Source organism: Rana temporaria, chromosome 12 (assembly GCF_905171775.1).
Source record: "Rana temporaria chromosome 12, aRanTem1.1, whole genome shotgun sequence".
In the NCBI taxonomy this organism is placed as follows: Eukaryota; Metazoa; Chordata; class Amphibia; order Anura; family Ranidae; genus Rana; species Rana temporaria.
Window position 1 is genome coordinate 1,830,149 of NC_053500.1, and position 22,874 is coordinate 1,853,022.

Consider the following 22,874-nt stretch of genomic DNA (forward strand, 5'->3'; position numbering starts at 1 on the left):
CTCCCTGTCCTTGGATCACGTTGGCTCATAGGCTCCCTGTCCTTGGATCACGTTGGCTCACGGGCTCCCTGTCCTTGGGTCACATTGACTTACGGGCACCCTGTCCTTGGCTCACATTGGCTCACGGGCACCCTGTCCTTGGGTCACGTTGACTAATGGGCTCCATGTCCTTGGGTCACGTTGGCTCACGGACTCCCTGTCCTTGGGTCACATTGGCTCATTGGCTCCCTGTCCTTGGGTCACATTGACTCACGGCTCCCTGTCCTTGGGTCACATTGGTTCACGGGCTCCCTGTCCTCAGGTCACGTTGGCTCATGGGCTCCCTGTCCTTGGCTCACGGGCTCCCTGTCCTTGGGTCACGTTGGCTCTTGGGCTCCCTATTCTCGGGTCACGTTGGCTCTTGGGCTCCCTATTCTCGGGTCACGTTGGCTCATGGGCTCCCTATTCTCGGGTCACGTTGGCTCATGGGCTCCCTGTCCTTGGGTCACGTTGGCTCAAGGGCTCCCTGTCCTCGGGTCACGTTGGCTCATAGGCTCCCTGTCCTTGGGTCACGTTGGCCCATGTACAGCGATGCAACCCTTTGTCACTACAGATTTTCTATTTTAGTAGAGACCATAGACCAGGCATTTATAGGGGACGTCCAGAAGGGCACAGGGGCCAGACATGGTCCAGAAGGGCACAGAGATCAAAGCCTGGGGGGCATGCGGCTGAAGTAAAGGAAGGTGCCGGATCTCCAGTTTGACCCCCAAATGTCACCCTGTGTGTTCCTCCATCCGCACCCGCAGGGCACATGACCTTCACCCGGGCCATGCCAGGCTTTTATCCGGCTCTTTAGACGCACGGTATCATGGATGTCAGATTAGAGGCGGCTTAGGCGGCTTCATCTCCCTTCCATGTTAAATCGATCGGGCCGAGGCTATGAGCCCGAAGAGGGAAGAGTCGCGGGAGGGAGACGGGAATTAAGCCCGGCATGCATTTCATTGATTACATCTCATTAATGAATTGTAATTTAATCATTTAAACCTTTAATGTCTTCCCGTCATTTGGTTAAGTCTTTAGCCGTTGATGAAAAAAAAAATAAAAAGAAGCTTCCCTCTTCTGCTTATCAGATAAACGGCGGATTGTACAATCGCCCCCGGGATTTAACCCCCTGCGTCCCGCCGTTCACCTCTGTGACAACCTGGGGCGCGGTAAAACCACGGCTCAACTTCCTAATCCCCCCCCCCCGAGCTACTCGTGTAATAACGAGCGGACGCGTTCCGCGTGAAATCTGAGCTGATACAATGGGCCAGATTCAAGAAGCACTTGCGCCCGCGCAACCATAGGTTGCGCGGCGCAAGGGCTTACTTGCTCCGGTGTAACGAGTGCTCCTGATTCAGGATCCTCGTTACACCGACTGCAGCCTAGGATGTGACAGACATAAGCCTCCTTATGCCTTCACATCCCAGGCTGCATTCTTGCGTTGGCCGCTAGGGGGCGCGGCCATTGTGATCGGCGTATAGTATGCAAATTGCATACTACCACCGATTCACAAAAGTTACGCGGGCCCTGCGCACGCAAGGTACGGAGTTTCCGTACGGCGACTTTAGCATAAGGCTGCTCCTGCTAATAGCAGGCGCAACCAATGCTAAAGTATAGCTGCGCTTCCCGCTCGCGACGTTCAAATTTTACGTCGTTTACGTAAGTGAACCGTGAATGGCGCTGGACGCCATTCACGTTCACTTAGAAGCAAATGACGTCCTTGCGACGTCATTTGCCGCAATGCACGTCGGGAAAGTTTCCCGACGGAGCATGCGCTGTTCGCTCGGCGCGGGAGCGCGCCTAATTTAAATGATTCCCGCCCCCGGCGGGATCATTTACATTAGGCAGCCTTACGCCCGGCTGTTTAGCATATCGCCCGCGCAATTTACGGAGCAATTGCTCCGTGAATCGCGGGCAAAGCGCAATATTTGCGTGGGCGCAGAGAAAAAAATTTGCTCTTTGCCCACGCAAATATTGTGCGAATCTACCTGAATCTGGGCCAATGTTTCTAGAACTTTCTCTCTCGAGTAGCAAAAGATTTGTTTTTACTTTTACACTTTGTGACCAATGAGAGCGTGTAGAAATGGTGATGTCACCCCTGGGCGTGGCTCGGTGAGACCTGTAGAGGTGACGGTGTTTATTCTGGACGCGGTCTCTCGCTCTCTGATATCTCGTTATGTTCTTCTCGGTGTGTAAATATTGGTGTGTTATGTGGGAATGTTTCTGCCGAGGAATCCGGGAGCTCCAGGCAGCCAGATAAATACAAACCTGTCACCGTGCCAAGGGATTCCCGGTTCCAGCCAGCCAGTCTAGTGATCCGTCCGCACTACAGGCTGGTGACAACACTCATTTCCTGCTTCAGTAATGCAACTTCCTGTGTCACCTCCCCTCCTCCACCCCCTTTGTATCATCACCTCTCTAGTGATCCGTCCGCACTGCAGGCTGGTGACAACACTCATTTCCTGCTTCAGTAATGCAACTTCCTGTGTCACCTCCACCCCCTTTGTATCATCACCTCTCTAGTGATCCGTCCGCACTGCAGGCTGGTGACAACACTCATTTCCTGCTTCAGTAATGCAACTTCCTGTGTCACCTCCACCACCTCCACCCCCTTTGTATCATCCCCTCTCTAGTGATCCGTCCGCACTGCAGGCTGGTGACAACACTCATTTCCTGCTTCAGTAATGCAACTTCCTGTGTCACCTCCCCACCTCCACCACCTTTGTATCATCACCTCTCTAGTGATCCGTCCGCACTGCAGGCTGGTGACAACACTCATTTCCTGCTTCAGTAATGCAACTTCCTGTGTCACCTCCCCACCTCCACCCCCTTTGTATCATCACCTCTCTAGTGATCAGCAAGAGGTGGAAATGACACACGAGAAGGAAGCAGAGCAATCTCATTGGCTGTGCAAATCACGAGACTGGCTGAACAGAATAACATACTATAGATGTATTTAGGTTGTCCTTGCCTTCTGAGGTCAACTTGCTTTCTATTTTTTAATTATTTTACTGGCGCGGATTATGTTCTCATCAACGCTGATTACTTTGATGAAGGAAATGACTCCAGTGACTCCTCTCCTGTCATCCTCTCATCTGCAACTCCCCCTGGAATCCGATCATCGGTGATTCCCTTTGTTCTCCAGTCATTGGTGACTCTCCCGGGTGTCCGGTCGTTGGTGACTCTCCCGGGTGTCCAGTCATTGGTGACTCTCCCGGGTGTCCAGTCATTGGTGACTCTCCCGGGTGTCCAGTCTTTGGTGACTCTCCCGGGTGTCCGGTCGTTGGTGACTCTCCCGGGTGTCCAGTCATTGGTGACTCTCCCGGGTGTCCAGTCATTGGTGACTCTCCCGGGTGTCCGGTCGTTGGTGACTCCCCCGGGTGTCCGGTCGTTGGTGACTCTCCCGGGTGTCCGGTCGTTGGTGACTCCCCCGGGTGTCCGGTCGTTGGTGACTCCCCCGGGTGTCCGGTCGTTGGTGACTCCCCCGGGTGTCCGGTCGTTGGTGACTCTCCCTGGTGTCCAGTCGTTGGTGACTCCCCCGGGTGTCCGGTCGTTGGTGACTCTCCCGGGTGTCCAGTCATTGGTGACTCTCCCGGGTGTCCGGTCGTTGGTGACTCCCCTGGGTGTCCAGTCATTGGTGACTCCCCCGGGTGTCCGGTCGTTGGTGACTCTCCCGGGTGTCCAGTCATTGGTGACTCTCCCGGGTGTCCGGTTGTTGGTGACTCTCCCGGGTGTCCGGTCGTTGGTGACTCTCCCGGGTGTCCGGTCGTTGGTGACTCTCCCGGGTGTCCGGTCTTGGTGACTCTCCCGGGTGTCCGGTCATTGCAGGCGGGGTGCACAGAGGAGGCTGAATCTTTGGTTTCGTATCTGTTGGAGTTTGCTGTGAAAACATTTAATTTCCTGTCTGCTCGGCGGTGAGATGAGCGGCTCGTCCTCCGTCTTGTCACACGTGGTGCGCTCACCTCCTCCGGGCTCACTGTCTGCTGAGGGTGATTATTGCTTTTCATCATTAAAGCCCTGACTCACCCCCCCCCCCTTTCACTGGAAATAAGGGGCCAAACCCAACCCCTGAAAAACACCCCCACACCATAATCCCCCCTCCCACCCCACACCATAATCCCCCCTCCCACCCCACACACACACCATTAGCCCCACCCCCACACCATAATCCCCCCTCCCACCCCACACACACACACACCATTAGCCCCACCCCCACACCATAATCCCCCCTCCCACCCCACACACACATACCATTAGCCCCACCCCCCTCCACCAAATGATTTGGACCAGTGCACAAAGCAAGGTCCATAAAGACATGGATGAATGAGTTTGGGGGTGGAGGAATTTGACTGTCCTGCACAGAGTCCTGACCTCAACCCCATAGAACACCTTTGGGATGAATTACAGTGGAGACTGCGATGCATGGCTTCTCATCCAACATCAGTGCCTGACCTCACAAATACTCTTCTGGAAGAATGGTCAGACATTCCCATAGACACACCCCTAAACCTTGTGGACCACCTTCCCATAGACACGCCCCTAAACCTTGTGGACGGCCTTCCCACAGACACACCCCTAAACCTTGTGGACGGCCTTCCAATAGACACACCCCTAAACCTTGTGGACGGCCTTCCCATAGACACACCCCTAAACCTTGTGGACGGCCTTCCCATAGACACGCCCCTAAACCTTGTGGACGGCCTTCCCATAGACACGCCCCTAAACCTTGTGGACGGCCTTCCCATAGACACACCCCTAAACCTTGTGGACGGCCTTCCCATAGACACGCCCCTAAACCTTGTGGACGGCCTTCCCATAGACACACCCCTAAACCTTGTGGACGGCCTTCCCATAGACACGCCCCTAAACCTTGTGGACGGCCTTCCCATAGACACGCCCCTAAACCTTGTGGACGGCCTTCCCATAGACACACCCCTAAACCTTGTGGACGGCCTTCCCATAGACACGCCCCTAAACCTTGTGGACGGCCTTCCCATAGACACACCCCTAAACCTTGTGGACGGCCTTCCCATAGACACGCCCCTAAACCTTGTGGATGGCCTTCCCATAGACACACCCTCCTAAACCTTGTGGACGGCCTTCCCATAGACACGCCCCTAAACCTTGTGGATGGCCTTCCCATAGACACTCTACTAAACCTTGTGGACCGCCTTCCCATGGACACACCCCTAAACCTTGTGGACGGCCTTCCCATAGACACACCCCTAAACCTTGTGGACGGCCTTCCCATAGACACACCCCTAAACCTTGTGGACAGACCTTCCCATAGACACCCCCCTAAACCTTGTGGACGGCCTTCCCATAGACACGCCCCTAAACCTTGTGGACGGCCTTCCAATAGACACACCCCTAAACCTTGTGGACGGCCTTCCCAGAAGAGGTGAAGGTGTTCTATCTGCAAAGGGCGGAGCCAACTCAATATTGAACCCTCCGGACTAAGACTGGGGGGTCATTAAAGGTCATGTGCGGGTAAAGGGGGGGCGTCCCAATACTTTTGGTTATATAGTGCATCTATTAGATAAATATCCATAAGATAATGACTAATTCTAGATCTCCGGACAGTCATGTTATCCTGAAATCTTTTCCTTTATTGGCAATGTATCACTTTTATTCTTCTTGGGATATTTGGTGACATTTATTATTATTGGGAGGCTACATGAGATCTGGAGGCCGGAGATAGAAGGCCGGCGTTCTGTCAAGTTCTCCAACCCGTCAGAAACTCCAACCGCTTAACTTCCGCTTTTTTTAAAACCAGCAGGAATTGGAGTTTTTGAGGAATTGGCGGTCGGACACGACGCCGGCAACCGAACGGAGTCCGGTGCAGGATATTACGAGCGGAGATTCTTACTCCGCTGCGACACCAGCCAACAAAATGGCGGCGGCGACAACTTTTTTTTCCTCGTTAGCCGCTGTGCTGTCAAAACGGCTCAGTCTCCCTGCACCGGACTCTATCCGGTTGTCGGTGTCCAACCACCAATTCATCAAAATCTCTGATTACTAAGGTTTACGTACCTTCCTGCCCAGGCCAATTTTCAGCTTTCAGCGCTGTCGCACTTTGAATGATAATTGCGCGGTGATGCTACACTGTACCCAAACTTTTTTTTATCATTTTGTTCCCACAAATAGAGATTTCTTTTGGTGGTATTTGATCACTTCTGCGTTTTTTTTTTTTTTTTTTTTTGCGCTATAAACAAACATAGAGCGACAATTTTAAAAAAAAATAAAGTTTTTTTTTTTTTTTTCTGTTAATTTTATTTTGTAAATAAGGAAGTTTTCGTCTTTGATTACGGGCACCGGTGAGGTGGCAGTGATGGGCAGTGATGAGGTGGCAGTGATGGGCACCGGTGAGGTGGCAGTGATGGGCACCGATGAGGTGGCAGTGATGGGCACCGATGAGGTGGCAGTGATGGGCACCGATGAGGTGGCAGTGATAGGCGGCACTGGGCACCTATAGGGGACGCTGGTATGCGGCACTGATGGGCACTCATAGGCAGCGCTCATGGGCGGTACTTATGGGTGGCACTGGGCACTGATAGGTGGGCACTGAGAGGTGGCACTGATGGCATTGCTGGGCATCACTTTTTGATCCCATATTGTGCCAGTCAGTGCCCATTTTTTGGGCACTGATTGGCATCTATTCTTATTTTTATAAATTTGTTTTATTATTGCCCCCTTCCCTGGTGGTCCAGTGTGGGCATTTGAGGGGGGGCTGCACTGATAAACAATCAGCTCTAACCCCCCTGTCAGGGGAGCCGCCGATCGGCACTCCTCTACTCCTCTACTCGCGTTTGTCAGCGGCTCTTCCTGCTTACATCGTGATCAGCCGTGATTGGACGGAGGCTCTTTATGAGATCGGAGATGCGGGGTGTCACACTGACACCCCGCAACGGGAAGTGGCGTGGTTGGAGTTTCTGATGGGTTGGAGATATTGACAGAACACCGACCCCAGAGGAATGGTATGGACTTGGATATTGACGGCTCTTCTTCTTGTTGTCGCGCATCATTTTACTCGCAGTACATTTGGGATCTGAGCGCCGGTGTCCTCACATGTTCCCTCCGCTGTCTGCAGAATTATAATATGTGCCGCCATATCATGCAAATCTCCCGCGCCGCACCGACGGGCACCTGTGTTGGGTAAAGAACTCGCATTTCATGTTGAATAAATGTATCTGCTACTCTGACACATGCAAACAACTCAACAGCCACCGTTCATAGAGGTATGAGGGCAGAATGGGCCCCCGGGGTGAGGCCTCCCCTGACGGTTACAAGCAAGGCAGAGGCATGATGGGACTTACAGTTCCGAAACAGCTGGAGGGCCCCAGGTTGAGCCCCCTTGCATTAGGGCAGGGGTGTCAAGCTCAATGTCATCGCGGGCCGCATCAGCATAATGATTGCCCTCAGAAGGGCCGGTTGTATCTGTAAGATTAGATGTCCAGCGCATCCCCTCCCCTTACATTAGATGTCAAGAGCCCCCCCCCATCAGAAGTGGAGTCCCCCCCACTCTCCCTTACTTCACAGTGCACCCCCCTTACCTTATGCTGCTGCTGTTGCTGGGAAAAAGGTGGATGCATTGCTTGAAAGCAGAAAGTACAGGGTCTGGAGGAGGGCTGGAGGTGCGAGGGCCACATGAAATGACCTGGAGGGCCGGATTCGGCCCGCGGGCCTCGTGTTTGGCACCTGTGCATTAGGGTGTGCACCCCAAAGCTCAAACATATATGCAGTGTCAGTAGAGCAGTGGACGGTGTCGTAGGGTCAGAGATTTAGGGCGGTGTCAGTCATTTTTTTATTTTGGTTATTTTATTTTTTATTATTTTTTTACTTTTTTTTCTATTATTTATATTGTTTTTTGCATTTTTTTCCCCCTCTTTCGTTCATTGACAGACGCATTTTTCCTTTTTTACACACTTCCAAAAAAATGGGCGTGGTTAATCCACATTCCAGAAGGCAAACTAGACAGAAGCCTAAGGTCTGAAGCATAGATGTGTAGGTGGGCACACCCTAATCACCCCCCGTGAAGTGCAGATTCCCCCTGTTTAGACCCCTGATATTTCACCAAAGCCCCCTATACTCACCGTAAAATCCTTTTCTCCGAGTTCATTGACGGACACAGCCCTCATTCTTGACCGTAGGATTATATTGCCACCTTTAGGAGTAGGGCTAGGCAGAAACAAAAAAAAAACAAGCACAGCCCTGCCCGGGGGCGGTCCTTACTGGCCGTAACCCTCCACTCTGCTCCCGGCAGCTCAGTTTTTTTTTTCTGCCTAGTCTAGGAGAAGGACCTGGCTCCCTGCTGGGATCTGTGGTTCCTTTTCTTTTTATAACCCCTCGTTTCTGGCACTGCTTTGGGACGTCCCTAAGGTCAAGAATGAGGGCTGTGTCCATCCATGAACGAAATGGAAAACAGGAATTTGGAGTTGATTGACGGACACAGCCCCCACCCCTCCTTTTTTATGTTTGTACTGCTTTATTATGAACTGAGCTGCCGGGAGCAGAGTGGAGGGTTACTGCCAGTAAGGGCCGCCCCCCGGGCGGGGCTGTGCTTGTTTTTTGTTTCTGCCTAGTCCTACTCCTAAAGGTGGCGATATAACCATGAATGAGGGCTGTGTCCGTCAATGAACTCGGAGAAAAGGATTTTATGGTGAGTATAGGGGGCTTTGGTGAAATATCAGGGGTCTAAACAGGGGGAATCTGCACTTCACAGGGGGTGATTGGGGTGTGCCCACCTACACACCTATGCTTCAGACCTTAGGCTTCTGTCTAGTTTGCCTTCTGGAATGTGGATTAACCGCGCCCATTTTTTGGAAGTGTGTAAAAAAGTGTAATTTACTTCAGGGCTCGACAAATCCCGGGCGCCAGGTCACCATGGCGACTAGAAATGGTTTCCTGGTGACTTGGCTTGGAAGGTGGGCAGAAAAAAAAAATATTTTTTTTTTTTGTGAGCTGGCGCCATCTGGTGGTGGCCGTTGGTATTACAAGTTAAGCATTACAAGTTAAACAGCAATTCTAATGTCATTTTTCACTATTTTCACTGCCATCTTCTTCCCTCTAATTGGAACTCCCAAACATTATATATATTTTTTATCCTAACACCCTAGAGAATAAAATGGCGATCGTTGCAATACTTTCTGTCACGCCGTATTTGCGCAGCGGTCTTACAAGCGCACTTTTTTGGGAAAAATTACACTTTTTTTTATTAAAAAATAAGACAACAGTAAAGTTATCCCCATTTTTTTTTTATATTATGAAAGATAATGTTACGCCGAGTAAATTCATACCCAACATGTCACGCTTCAAAATTGTGTCCGCTCGTGGAATGCCGACAAACTTCTACCCTTTAAAATCTCCATAGGCGACGTTTAAAAAATTCTACAGGTTGCATGTTTTGAGTTACAGAGAAGGTCTAGAGCTAGAATTATTGCTCTCGCTCTACCAATCGCGGCGATACCTCACATGTGGGGTTTGAACACTGTTTACATATGCGGGCGCTGCTCACGTATGTGTTCGCTTCTGCGCGCGAGCTCGTCGGGACGGGGGTGCGTTTTCTGGCTCCTAACTTTTTTTAGCTGGCTCCTAGTTTCCAAGCACATTTGTCTGCTTTACTTATAACGAGATTATCTTATTACACAATATTTCCCGCCAAAATGTCCGCATACAGAGATCAGATACACTGATAGTGATTGCGTTGTGTAGTATACACCGAGCGGAGGAGGGGAGGGTGCGGTGCGGGGGAAGGAAGTGGCACATTTGTGTATTCATCTGAAGATGTTTAATTTCCTGTCTCTTGTTCTGGAAGGTGTTGCCCCCCCCCCCCCCCCCCGACAATCTGTATGAAGATGAATCCTGCACTATATACACATCGCATGGTGAATGAGCCCGATCAGTAATGACGGAATCCTCCAAGGCCGGGTTCACACATTTCTGGCTGCGGTTTGCAGTCCGGTGTCCTGTGCGGTTCTGTTCACCGTTTCAACTGCGATTCACATGCATTTTTTTTGCCTGAATTCGCACCTGAACCGGACCTAAAAACGCACAGGACCCCGTTTTAACACTGCACCGCAGCCGCCCCGCACATGTATGAATCGGCTCCAATGAGAGCCGGTCACATTCACATGTTATGCGAATTGGATGCGTGATCCCAGCCTAATGCATCACACCAGACCAGGGGGCCCTCCAACTGCTGCAAAACTACAACTCCCATCATCCCTCTGCCTGAGGGAGTCATGCTTGTAACTGTCAGACTTGCAATGCCCCATGGGACTGCTGGAGGGCCGCCAGTTTGAGACCCCTGTACCAGACACTGAGAGGAGACCAGACCCCCCCTGATTACCAGACCCCCCCCGATTACCAGACCCCCGCCGATTACCAGACACCCGCCGATTACCAGACCCCCCCTGATTACCAGACCCCCCCCCTGATTACCAGACCCCCCCTGATTACCAGACACCCGCCGATTACCAGACACCCGCCGATTACCAGATCCCCCCCCCCCCCTGATTACAGACATTCAGTTCCGGGTGGATGGCGGGGGGTTCAGTCACACTCTGGGGGTTCCATATAAAATCATTCATTTCTTATAATGTATATAAAATAAAGCTGAGATCTCATTTGTGTGACACAGAGATACATTTTATTACATGAGATAAAGATACATTGTGCCAAGTATATAATATACAGTATATCCCCCTCATATATATATATATATATATATATATATATACACCACACATAATATACAGTATATCCCCCTTATATATATATATATACACACCACACATAATATACAGTATATCCCCCTCATATATATATATATACACCACACATAATATACAGTATATCCCCCTCATATATATATATACACCACACATAATATACAGTATATCCCCCTCATATATATATACACACCACACATAATATACAGTATATCCCCTCATATATATATATACACCACACATAATATACAGTATATCCCCCTCATATATATATATACACCACACAAAATATACAATATATCCCCCTCATATATATATATATATATACACCACACATAATATACAGTATATCCCCCTCATATATATATATATATATACACACACCACACATAATATACAGTATATCCCCCTCATATATATATATATATATATATATATATATATATATACACACCACACATAATATACAGTATATCCCCCTCATATATATATATATATACCACACATAATATACAGTATATCCCCCTCATATATATATATACACCACACATAATATACAGTATATCCCCCTCATATATATATACACACCACACATAATATACAGTATATCCCCTCATATATATATATACACCACACATAATATACAGTATATCCCCCTCATATATATATATATATATATATATATACACCACACATAATATACAGTATATCCCCCTCATATATATATATATATATATATATATACACCACACATAATATACAGTATATCCCCCTCATATATATATATATATATATATATATACACCACACATAATATACAGTATATCCCCCTCATATATATATATATATATATATACACCACACATAATATACAGTATATCCCCCTCATATATATATATACACCACACATAATATACAGTATATCCCCCTCATATATATATACACCACACATAATATACAGTATATCCCCCTCATATATATATATATATATATATATACACCACACATAATATACAGTATATCCCCCTCATATATATATATATATACACCACACATAATATACAGTATATCCCCCTCATATATATATATATATATATATATATATACACCACACATAATATACAGTATATCCCCCTCATATATATATATATACACCACACATAATATACAGTATATCCCCCTCATATATATATATATATACACCACACATAATATACAGTATATCCCCCTCATATATATATATATACACACCACACATAATATACAGTATATCCCCCTCTATATATATATATATATACACCACACATAATATACAGTATATCCCCCTCATATATATATATATATATATACACCACACATAATATACAGTATATCCCCCTCTATATATATATATATATATATATATATATATATATATATATATATATATATATATATACACCACACATAATATACAGTATATCCCCTCATATATATATATATATACACCACACATAATATACAGTATATCCCCTCATACATATATATATATACACCACACATAATATACAGTATATCCCCTCATACATATATATATATATATACACCACACAGAATATACAGTATATCCCCCTCATATATATATATATACACCACACATAATATACAGTATATCCCCCTCATATATATATATATATATACACCGCACATAATATACAGTATATCCCCCTCATATATATATACACCGCACATAATATACAGTATATCCCCCTCATATATATATATATACACCACACATAATGTACAGTATATCCCCTCACTCCAGGGAACTCGGTGTAATCCTAGAGTCTGACTTGTCATTTCAGCCTCAAGTCCAATCGTTGTCAAATGTTTGTAGATTTCACCTCAGTAACATCTCTAAAATTCACCGCTTATTAACAAATGAGACCACCAAACCTCTCATTCACTCTTATCTCTCGCCTTGACTATTGCAACTTCTCATAGGCCTGCCTCTCCATAGGCTCCTCCCCTCTTCAGTCTATCATGACTGCTGCTGCCAGACTTATCCACCTTACCAACCTCTCACTGACCACCACCCCTCTCCTCCAATCCCTACACTGACCGCCACCCCTCTCCAATCCCTACCCTGACCACCACCCCTCTCCTCCAATCCCTACACTGACCACCACCCCTCTCCTCCAATCCCTACACTGACCGCCACCCCTCTCCAATCCCTACCCTGACCACCACCCCTCTCCTCCAATCCCTACACTGACCACCACCCCTCTCCTCCAATCCCTACACTGACCGCCACCCCTCTCCAATCCCTACCCTGACCACCACCCCTCTCCTCTCCAATCCCTACACTGACCACCACCCCTCTCCTCCAATCCCTACCCTGACCACCACCCCTCTCCTCTAATCCCTACCCTGACCAGTGACCACCAACCCTCTCCTCCATTCCCTACACTGACCACCAACCCTCTCCTCCAATCCCTACCCTGACCAGTGACCCTCTCCAATCCTTACACTGGCTCCCGGTCACCCAGCGAATTAAATTCAAAATACTTACCACAACCTACAAAGCCATCTACAACTCTGCCCCGAGCTACATCACCAATCTTGTCCCAAACTGTCCTCTCCGCTCTACTCCTACTGTCATGCTCTCGTGTCTCTTCCTCCCATGCTCGTCTCCAGGATTTCTCCAGAGCCTCTCCCATCCTCTGGAACTCGCTACCTCAACCTGTCCGGCTATCTCTTACTCTTGCTACCTTCAGGCGATCCCTGAAAACTCATCTCTATCACGTCTCCAACTAATCTTTTACCACTTCCATCAGCTCATTCCCCACAGTTACAACCTTTTGTACCACCTGCCCCCCCCACCCTATTAGATTGTAAGCTCTTCTGAGCAGGGTCCTCTTAATCCTCTTGTATTTTATTGTATTATAACTGTATTGTCTCCCTTTTATATTGTAAAGCGCTGCGTAAACTGTTGGCGCCATATAAATCCTGAATAATAATAATAATCTGATCTGGACTTTTAAACTACTATTTTTATACATGATCATATCATTAGCACACGTTATATCAGTGAGGGGCAGACACCCCGACATCAACCTTTTTTTTCCGTGGGGGTGTCAGTGGCAGTTGGATTTAAATTTAGCCCAGCCAATCACTGACTCCACCGGGAACGAATGTCAGAGGTGTGTGCTGGTGTTTGAGGCACGAAGACCTCCAATCGGATGTATATCTATCAAAAGGCCGTCACTTTTCTGTGGGGATCATTCTATAAAAATATGTAACATTTAAAAACAAGTATAATAATAGAAATATATCTATAATGTATCTATATTATTACAACATTACACACCTGGACTATATATATATATATATATATATATATATATATAGTCCTTTTGTATCTATATAATGAGCCTTTAAATGTCTCCCCTAAATGTATATGCAGTATATTCTACTATAAGGCGGTTTATATACCCCCCCCCCCCCACTATACATGTATTGACTATTAATGAACAGAAGGGTTTTGATTTGTTCAGATAAACCTGTCATATGCTTTGTACATTAAATTATTCCCCAACTATAATTATAAATTCTCTCCGGCTCCTGACCAATCACATCTGTACAATCTGGATCTTCCATGTGATTGACGTCTAGACGGATGTGATTGGTCCTAACATGGGGTTACACCAGGCGTCCTTCGGGAGCACCGTGATCTGACCGTGTTCATTATTATACTTTGTCACTTGGAGCGAAACACGGAGGGGCTCTGTGAATTTGTCGGTGAAGGTGTGGAGAAGACGGAGGGGGTCGGAGATCTCATAGAAGGAGAGACGCCCGGCCTCATAATCCAAATACACTAAGAACCTGTTAGAGGAACTCTTGTGATGTAGATAATTGGTCTGACAATTGTGCTTCACCCCACATAAAACATTTGAGCATTCGGTTGCGTTTCCTATCCATCCCCAATCTTTCCTCATACTGGAGTAACACACCCCTACCCCCCAATACCCTGATGTACTTCCCTCCACCACCCAGTAATGTTTCCCTGAAGAAAACTGTTGTGTGCTTACAGCCTGACCATTCTTCACTGTGTTTCCCGGGTTTGGAGGTTTCTGCGTCTCATCGGTTGATTTGGCAGATTTCTGGTCCTCAGATATTTCTACCTTCTCACCCGCAGTGTTTATATCCAGAGTTATGGTTGTACTTGGCAACACAGGGAAAAGAGAGTCCCTCATCTTTTCCATGTCTGATAATCCTTTCTGTAACATCATTGAAATGATAAATTCATCCGGTCCACAAGTCTCATTATCCGGTAACCACGTGTCCTCTCTAGAAGGTCTATACGATTCCTGATCCTGTAGGAGCGTTATCGGATCGGCCGTCTTCAGCTTCTCCATGTGATCGATCTTCTTGGACAGTTCTTCCTTCTCTAGTTCCAGCTTCTGGAATAGATCAGGGGTGGATTCATGCCGGGAGAGCTCGCTCCGGACTCGCTTCTCCAGATCATCCACATGTTTCCTGATGTCTTTAAACAATGCGGCGACTTTCTTCTTTATTTTATCGGTGTGTTTAGTGCGTTGGTGCAGATCCTGGACTGTCTTCTCAGTCTTCTCTCTGGCTGCTATCAGTTTCTGCAGATCGTTTCTTAATGTGTCCTCCTTCTTCTCATAGGCCTTCTCCAGAGGCTCCACCTCATGTTCCTCGTGGTCTCCATCTAACCAGCACAACACACAGATACAGGTACCGTCCTCTGTGCAGTAATACTCCAGGATCTTGTCATGTTCGGAACATTTTCTGTTCTCCTGACCAGCCAAGGATTTCACCTTCTCAGCAATGTTGGAGAGATCTGTATTCTTATGCAGTGCGGGTCTTCTTCGAAATCTCTTCCTGCACCGAGGACAGCTGAAATCCAAACGACTTCCCTCTTTGGTGTCCATATCTGTCTTAATACAGCCCCGGCAGAAGTTGTGTCCACATTTCAGGGTCACAGGATTCGTATAAATGTTCAGACAGATGGAGCACTTCACATCTTCTTCCACATCTCGAGACGCCATTGTACCAAATATGAAGAATTGAAACTGAGTAACGCTTCATATAGGATGTGGTCTGCTTATAACTAGTTTGAAAACTTCACATCGCAGAGAGGGGGGGCGGACTGGTTGTGTGACATCAGACATCTACTTTCCTCCCGCCGTTTTGGGTCCCAACAGTTTAGTAGAGAGTGTCAGCTAAAGAAGTGACTGTGTGATTATTCCATCATTATATTCTCAGTCACAGGAACTCCCATCCCCTATGATCATGTCTGGGTCTGTGTGTGCAACTGTTACGGGAGAGTTCTGTAGGCTGCCATTGCTGACTCCCCATCACTTGCTACTGACCCCTGGGCTCTACATCACTTACTGCTGACCCCTGGGCTCTACATCACTTACTACTGACCCCTGCACTCCATTACTTACTGCTGACCCCTGGGCTCTACATCACTTACTGCTGACCCCTGAGCTCTACATCACTTACTGCTGACCCCTGGGCTCTACATTACTTACTGCTGACCCCTGGGCTCTACATCACTTACTGCTGACCCCTGAACTCTGCATCACTTACTGCTGACCCCTGGGCTCTACATCACTTACTGCTGACCCCTGGGCTCTACATCACTTACTGCTGACCCCTGGGCTCTACATCACTTACTGCTGACCCCTGGGCTCTACATCACTTACTGCTGACCCCTGGGCTCTACATCACTTACTGCTGACCCCTGGGCTCTACATCACTTACTACTGACCCCTGGGCTCTACATCACTTACTGCTGACCCCTGGGCTCTACATCACTTACTGCTGACCCCTGGGCTCTACATCACTTACTGCTGACCCCTGGGCTCTACATCACTTACTGCTGACCCCTGGGCTCTACATCACTTACTGCTGACCCCTGGGCTCTACATCACTTACTACTGACCCCTGGGCTCTACCACTACTGACCCCTGCACTCCGCATCACTTACTGCTGGCCCCTGGGCTCTACATCACTTACTACTGACCCCTGGGCTCTACCACTACTGACCCCTGCACTCCGCATCACTTACTGCTGACCCCTGGGCTCTACATCACTTACTGCTGACCCCTGGGCTCTACATCACTTACTGCTGACCCCTGGGCTCTACATCACTTACTGCTGACCCCTGGGCTCTACATCACTTACTGCTGACCCCTGGGCTCTACATCACTTACTGCTGACCCCTGGGCTCTACATCACTTACTGCTGACCCCTGGGCTCTACATCACTTACTACTGACCCCTGGGCTCTACATCACTTACTGCTGACCCCTGGGCTCTACATCACTTACTGCTGACCCCTGGGCTCTACATCACTTACTACTGACCCCTGGGCTCTACATCACTTACTGCTGACCCCTGGGCTCTACATCACTTACTGCTGACCCCTGGGCTCTACATCACTTACTGCTGACCCCTGGGCTCTACATCACTTACTGCTGACCCCTGGGCTCTACATCACTTACTGCTGACCCCTGGGCTCTACATCACTTACTGCTGACCCCTGGGCTCCATATCACTTACTACTGACCCCTGGGCTCTACATCACTTACTACTGACCCCTGCACTCCGCATCACTTACTGCTGGCCCCTGGGCTCTACATCACTTACTACTGACCCCTGGGCTCTACATCACTTACTACTGACCCCTGGGCTCTACATCACTTACTGCTGACCCTTGGGCTCTACATCACTTACTACTGACCCCTGCACTCCGCATTACTTACTGCTGACCCCTGGGCTCTACATCACTTACTGCTGACCCCTGAGCTCTACATCACTTACTGCTGACCCCTGGGCTCTACATCACTTACTGCTGACCCCTGGGCTCTACATCACTTACTGCTGACCCCTGGGCTCTACATCACTTACTACTGACCCCTGCACTCCGCATTACTTACTACTGACCCCTGGGCTCTACATCACTTACTACTGACCCCTGGGCTCTACATCAATTACTGCTGACCCTTGGGCTCTACATCACTTACTACTGACCCCTGCACTCCGCATTACTACTGACCCCTGAGCTCTACATCACTTACTGCTGACCCCTGGGCTCTACATCACTTGCTACTGACCCCTGAACTCTGCATCACTTGCTACTGACCCCTGAGCTCTACATCACTTACTACTGACCCCTGAACTCTACATCACTTACTGCTGACCCCTGAGCTCTACATCACTTACTACTGACCCCTGGGCTCTACCACTACTGACCCCTGCACTCCGCATCACTTACTGCTGACCCCTGGGCTCTACATCACTTACTACTGACCCCTGGGCTCTACATCACTTACTGCTGACCCCTGGGCTCCACATCACTTACTACTGACCCCTGGGCTCTACATCACTTACTGCTGACCCCTGAGCTCTACATCACTTACTACTGACCCCTGGGCTCTACCACTACTGACCCCTGCACTCCGCATCACTTACTGCTGACCCCTGGGCTCTACATCACTTACTGCTGACCCCTGGGCTCTACATCACTTACTGCTGACCCCTGGGCTCTACATCACTTACTGCTGACCCCTGAGCTCTACATCACTTACTGCTGACCCCTGGGCTCCACATCACTTACTGCTGACCCCTGGGCTCCACATCACTTACTACTGACCCCTGGGCTCTACATCACTTACTGCTGACCCCTGGGCTCTACATCACTTACTGCTGACCCCTGGGCTCTACATCACTTACTACTGACCCCTGAGGTCTACATCACTTACTGCTGACCCCTGAACTCTGCATCACTTACTTCTGACCCCTGAGCTCTACATCACTTACTGCTGACCCCTGGGCTCTACATCACTTACCGCTGACCCGTGCACTCCGCAGCACTTAGTACTGACCCCTGCACTCCGCATCACTTACTGCTGACCCCTGGGCTCTACATCACTTACCGCTGACCCCTGCACTCCGCAGCACTTAGTACTGACCCCTGCACTCCGCATCACTTACTGCTGACCCCTGTCCTCTGTCACTGCTGACGACCCCTGAACTCTGCTTCACTTACTACTGACGTCTTGCCCCTGTCACTTACTACTGACCCCTGGCCTCTATGTCACTTACTACTGACCCCCTGAGTGGGCTCAGATTTTATTTAACCATTTATGCCCCTCACACTGTCAGCGCAATTTAGCCACACCCACCATTCAGCATGACTCTCAACGCTTCATTACTGAAATTAATTTCTCTCGTCGTCCATGGACGGACAGAGCTAACCCCTCACCCTGCAGCATGTAGCCTGAGTTTTTTCTGCCTAGTAGAGGAGATGGACCTTGCTCCCCTTTAGGCCCAGAGTCCTACAGAAATTTTTACTTTTTATTTTATTTTTTGATCCTGAGATCTCCTATAAAGTGCTGGTTGGGCGACAAGCTGGATATTATAGATCCTGGTAGTCTCCCCAGTCCGGCCTTCGAGCGTGAGCACACCTTAGCTGAGCGCTGGGTCGGCCACGACATGCCCCGTTTGCTCCAGGGGTGGCCAGTGAGTTTTTTACTTTGGGGCCCATATATGACTGACCTACTCAGGGGTTCAATCACAGTGGGCCATGGCAGACAGCCACTCCGTATGCCCGGCGGTGAGTCTGTCTGGAACGCACCAGCAATGTCCACACATGGATGGGTAAGTACAGTTCCTCCTGTTTTTGTTGGTTTGGGATGGCTGGGCTTCCTAGAGGGTCATTAGGGGGTTCCCTGTCCCCCCTTCCCTCTCTCTGTCCCCCTCTTTCCTCTCTCTGTCCCCCTCTTTCCTCCTCCCCGTGACAGTGTCTGCTGCTTCCTTTACCTTAGTGCAGTCCTCCTTCACTTACCTCATCCTTCCATTTTGCTTTTAAATGTCCTTATTTCTTCTGAGAAATCCTCACTTCCTGTTCTTCTGTCTGTAACTCCACACAGTAATGCAAGGCTTTCTCCCAGGTGTGGAGTGTTGTGCTCGCCCCCTCCCTTGGACTACAGGAGAGTCAGGATGCCCTCTATGTTTTGAGTAATCATCTGAAGATGTTTCATTTCCTGTCTCTTGTTCTGGAAGGTGTCCCCCCCCACCCCCTGATAATCTGTATGAATCCTGCTCTATATACACATCACTCAGTATGGTGGAGGTGAATGAAGCCGATCAACATTCACTGAATCCTCCAATCACACATCACACCAGCCAATCAGAGGAGAGCAGATCCCCCCCCCAATATGAAATCATTTATTGCCTAAAATGTATATAAAATGAAGCGGAGATCTCATTTGTGTGACACAGAGATACATTTTATTACATGAGATAAAGATACATTGTGACAAGTATATAATATACAGTATATCCCCCTCATATATATATATACACCACACATAATATACAGTATATCCCCCTCATATATATATATATATATATATATATATATATATATATATATATATATATATATATACACCACACATAATATACAGTATATCCCCCTCATATATATATATATATATATATATATATATATATATATATATATATATATACACCACACATAATATACAGTATATCCCCCTCATATATATATATATATATATATATATATATATATATATATATATATATATATATATATATATATATATATATATATACACACCACACATAACTACTCATCTGATCACACACTATATACTGATTGGACATATAAACGATCATACAATCTTTTTTTTATACATCATCATATCATCACCACACATATTATTTCTGAACACGCATTATATCAGTGAGGGGCAGAACCCCCGACATCAACCTTTTCTTGGGGGGAGTGGGGGAGGTCAGTGGTAGTTGGATATAAATCCAACCCAGCCAATCACCGACTCCCCCAGGAAGGAATGTCAGAGGTGTGTGCTGATGTTTGAGGCACAAAGACCTCCAATCAGATTGAAATCTATAAATGGCCGTCACATCTCTGTGCGGATAGTTCTATATAAAACATAAAAGAAAAAAATGGCTTAACATAAAACCATAACATAATAATAATAATATTACATCTGTAATGTATCTATAATACAAAACCACCCACCTGAAACCTGTAATACAGTATATAGTCATTTAATATCTACCGTATTGGCGTATATCGCGCACTTTTTTGCCCTGAAAATCAGGGCAAAATCGTGGGTGCGCGATATACGCCGATACCCGCGCCGTGTTTGAATGCCTGCGCCGACATATACCGAGCGCAGTACACTCGGGTACATTCGGCCAGGCTCGGCTTCACTCGTAGTCTGTGACGTTTATGCGTGAGAAGCCGAGCCTGGCCGAATATACCCGAGTGTACTGCGCTCGGTATACGTCAGCGGAGGCTTCAAACTGAGCACGGGGAGCGGGGATTCGACATGAAGACAGCGTGGGAAAAGCCGGGAGGACACCACCGAGGCCGCAGATGGACGCCGGACCGGACAAGGCCGCCGATGGACGTTGGGCAAGACACCAAAACTGTAAGTAGTAAAATGTAACAAAATGTTTTTTTTACAGGAAAAATGGGTCAAAATTAGGGGTGTGTGCTATACGCCAGAGCGCGCAATACCCCGATAAATACGGTATATAATGAGCCTTAACAATCTCTCCCCTAAATATATACAAGATACCCGCTTTCCCGCCACGAGTTTGAATACTGCGCCAGCATATACCGAGCGCAGTACACTCGTGTACCTTCGGGCAGTCTCGGCGCCTCTCGCACTGACGTCCTGAGCGTACAGGACGTCAGCGTGACAGTTGCCGAGCCTGCCCGAAGATACACGAGTGTACTGCGCTCGGTATATGCTGGCGCAGTATTCAAACTCGTGGCGGGGAGGACGCGAGGACGCCGCAGAAGGGCACCCGACCCGCCGAAGACGGACGCCGGACCCGCCGAAGAGGACACCCGAAGCCGCAGAAGGACGCTGGACCCGACGAGGCTGCCGATGGACGCCGCGCAAGACACCAAAACCAAGTGCAAAAAAACTTTTTTTTCCACAGGATTGGGGGCCACTTTAGGGGTGCGTGGTATACGCGGGAGCGCGTTATACCGCGATAAATACGGTAGTTTTGATATGATCAGATAATTCTGTAATATGTTTTGTGCAGTAAAAAAAATATTCCTCAACTATAATCCCCGACCAGAGATCAATATTTCTAAATTCTCTCCGGCTCCTGAACCAATCACATCTGTACAATCTGGATCTTCCATGTGATTGACGTCTATATGGATGTGATTGGTCCTAACATGGGGTTACACCAGGCGTCCTTCTGGAGCATCCTAATCTGACCGTGTTCATTATTCTTTCTCACTTGGATTACGGCACGGAGGGGCTCAGTGAATTTCTTGGTGAAGGTGTGGATAAGACGGAGGGGGTGATAAAGCTCATAGAAGGAGAGACGCCCGGCCTCATAATCCAAATACACCAACACCCTGTTAGAGGAATTTGTGGCATTCAGAGGTTTGTGTTTATCCCTTAATGGCGCAGAATAAGAACCCCCCGACCACTGGATTCCCCAGGAGTTGCCGTATCCCATCAATCCCCAATCTTTACTTATACTGGGGTAACACATCCCTACCCCCCAATACCCTGATGTACTTCCCTCCACCACCCAGTAATGCTTCCCTGAAGAAAACTCTTGTGTGCTCAAAACCCGACCATTCTTAAACGTGATTGCCGGGTTCGGACGTTTCAGCTTCTCATCGGTTGATTTGGCAGATTTTCGATCTTCAGATATTTCTACATCATCATCCGCGGTGTTTCTATAAAGCGTTATATTCGTCCTCTGTGACGGCATAGGGAAGAGAACGTTCTTCAATCGTTCCATGTCTGATATTCCTTTCTGTAACATCATTGAAATGATAAAGTCATCCGGTTCACGCTCCTTTTTCAGGTAAAGATCCACCTTGTATTCATTGTCTCCATCTGATTCCCGATCCTGTAGGAGAGTTATGGGATCGTCTGCGCTCAGCTCCTCCAAGTGTCCGATCTTCCTGGAGAGTTCTTCCTTCTGTACTTCCAGCTTCTGGATGAGATCGGAGATCGGGTTCTTCTGCTCTGCCTGCCTGGAGATCTCGCGCCGCACGCGCTTCTCCAGA

At 48.0% G+C, this 22,874-nt stretch overlaps 2 protein-coding genes across 2 annotated transcripts in view; one reads left to right on the plus strand and one right to left on the minus strand.

Annotated features, from left to right (window-relative positions):
• Nucleotides 1-22,874, plus strand: part of PRKCA (protein kinase C alpha) — a gene marked incomplete in the record, with an annotated part of 253,925 nt that overhangs the window by 55,108 nt on the left and 175,943 nt on the right.
• On the minus strand, nt 14,186-16,151 carry LOC120919233 (E3 ubiquitin-protein ligase TRIM39-like). The gene has a single exon (XM_040331295.1). It carries the CDS (start codon nt 15,803-15,805, stop codon nt 14,402-14,404), a length of 1,404 nt encoding a protein of 467 aa, XP_040187229.1. The 5' UTR covers nt 15,806-16,151; the 3' UTR covers nt 14,186-14,401.

What these genes read in the sequence shown, in the direction of transcription:
- LOC120919233 (XM_040331295.1), bottom strand. Translation starts at nt 15,805, where the DNA reads ATGGCGTCTCGAGATGTGGAAGAAGATGTGAAGTGCTCCATCTGTCTG.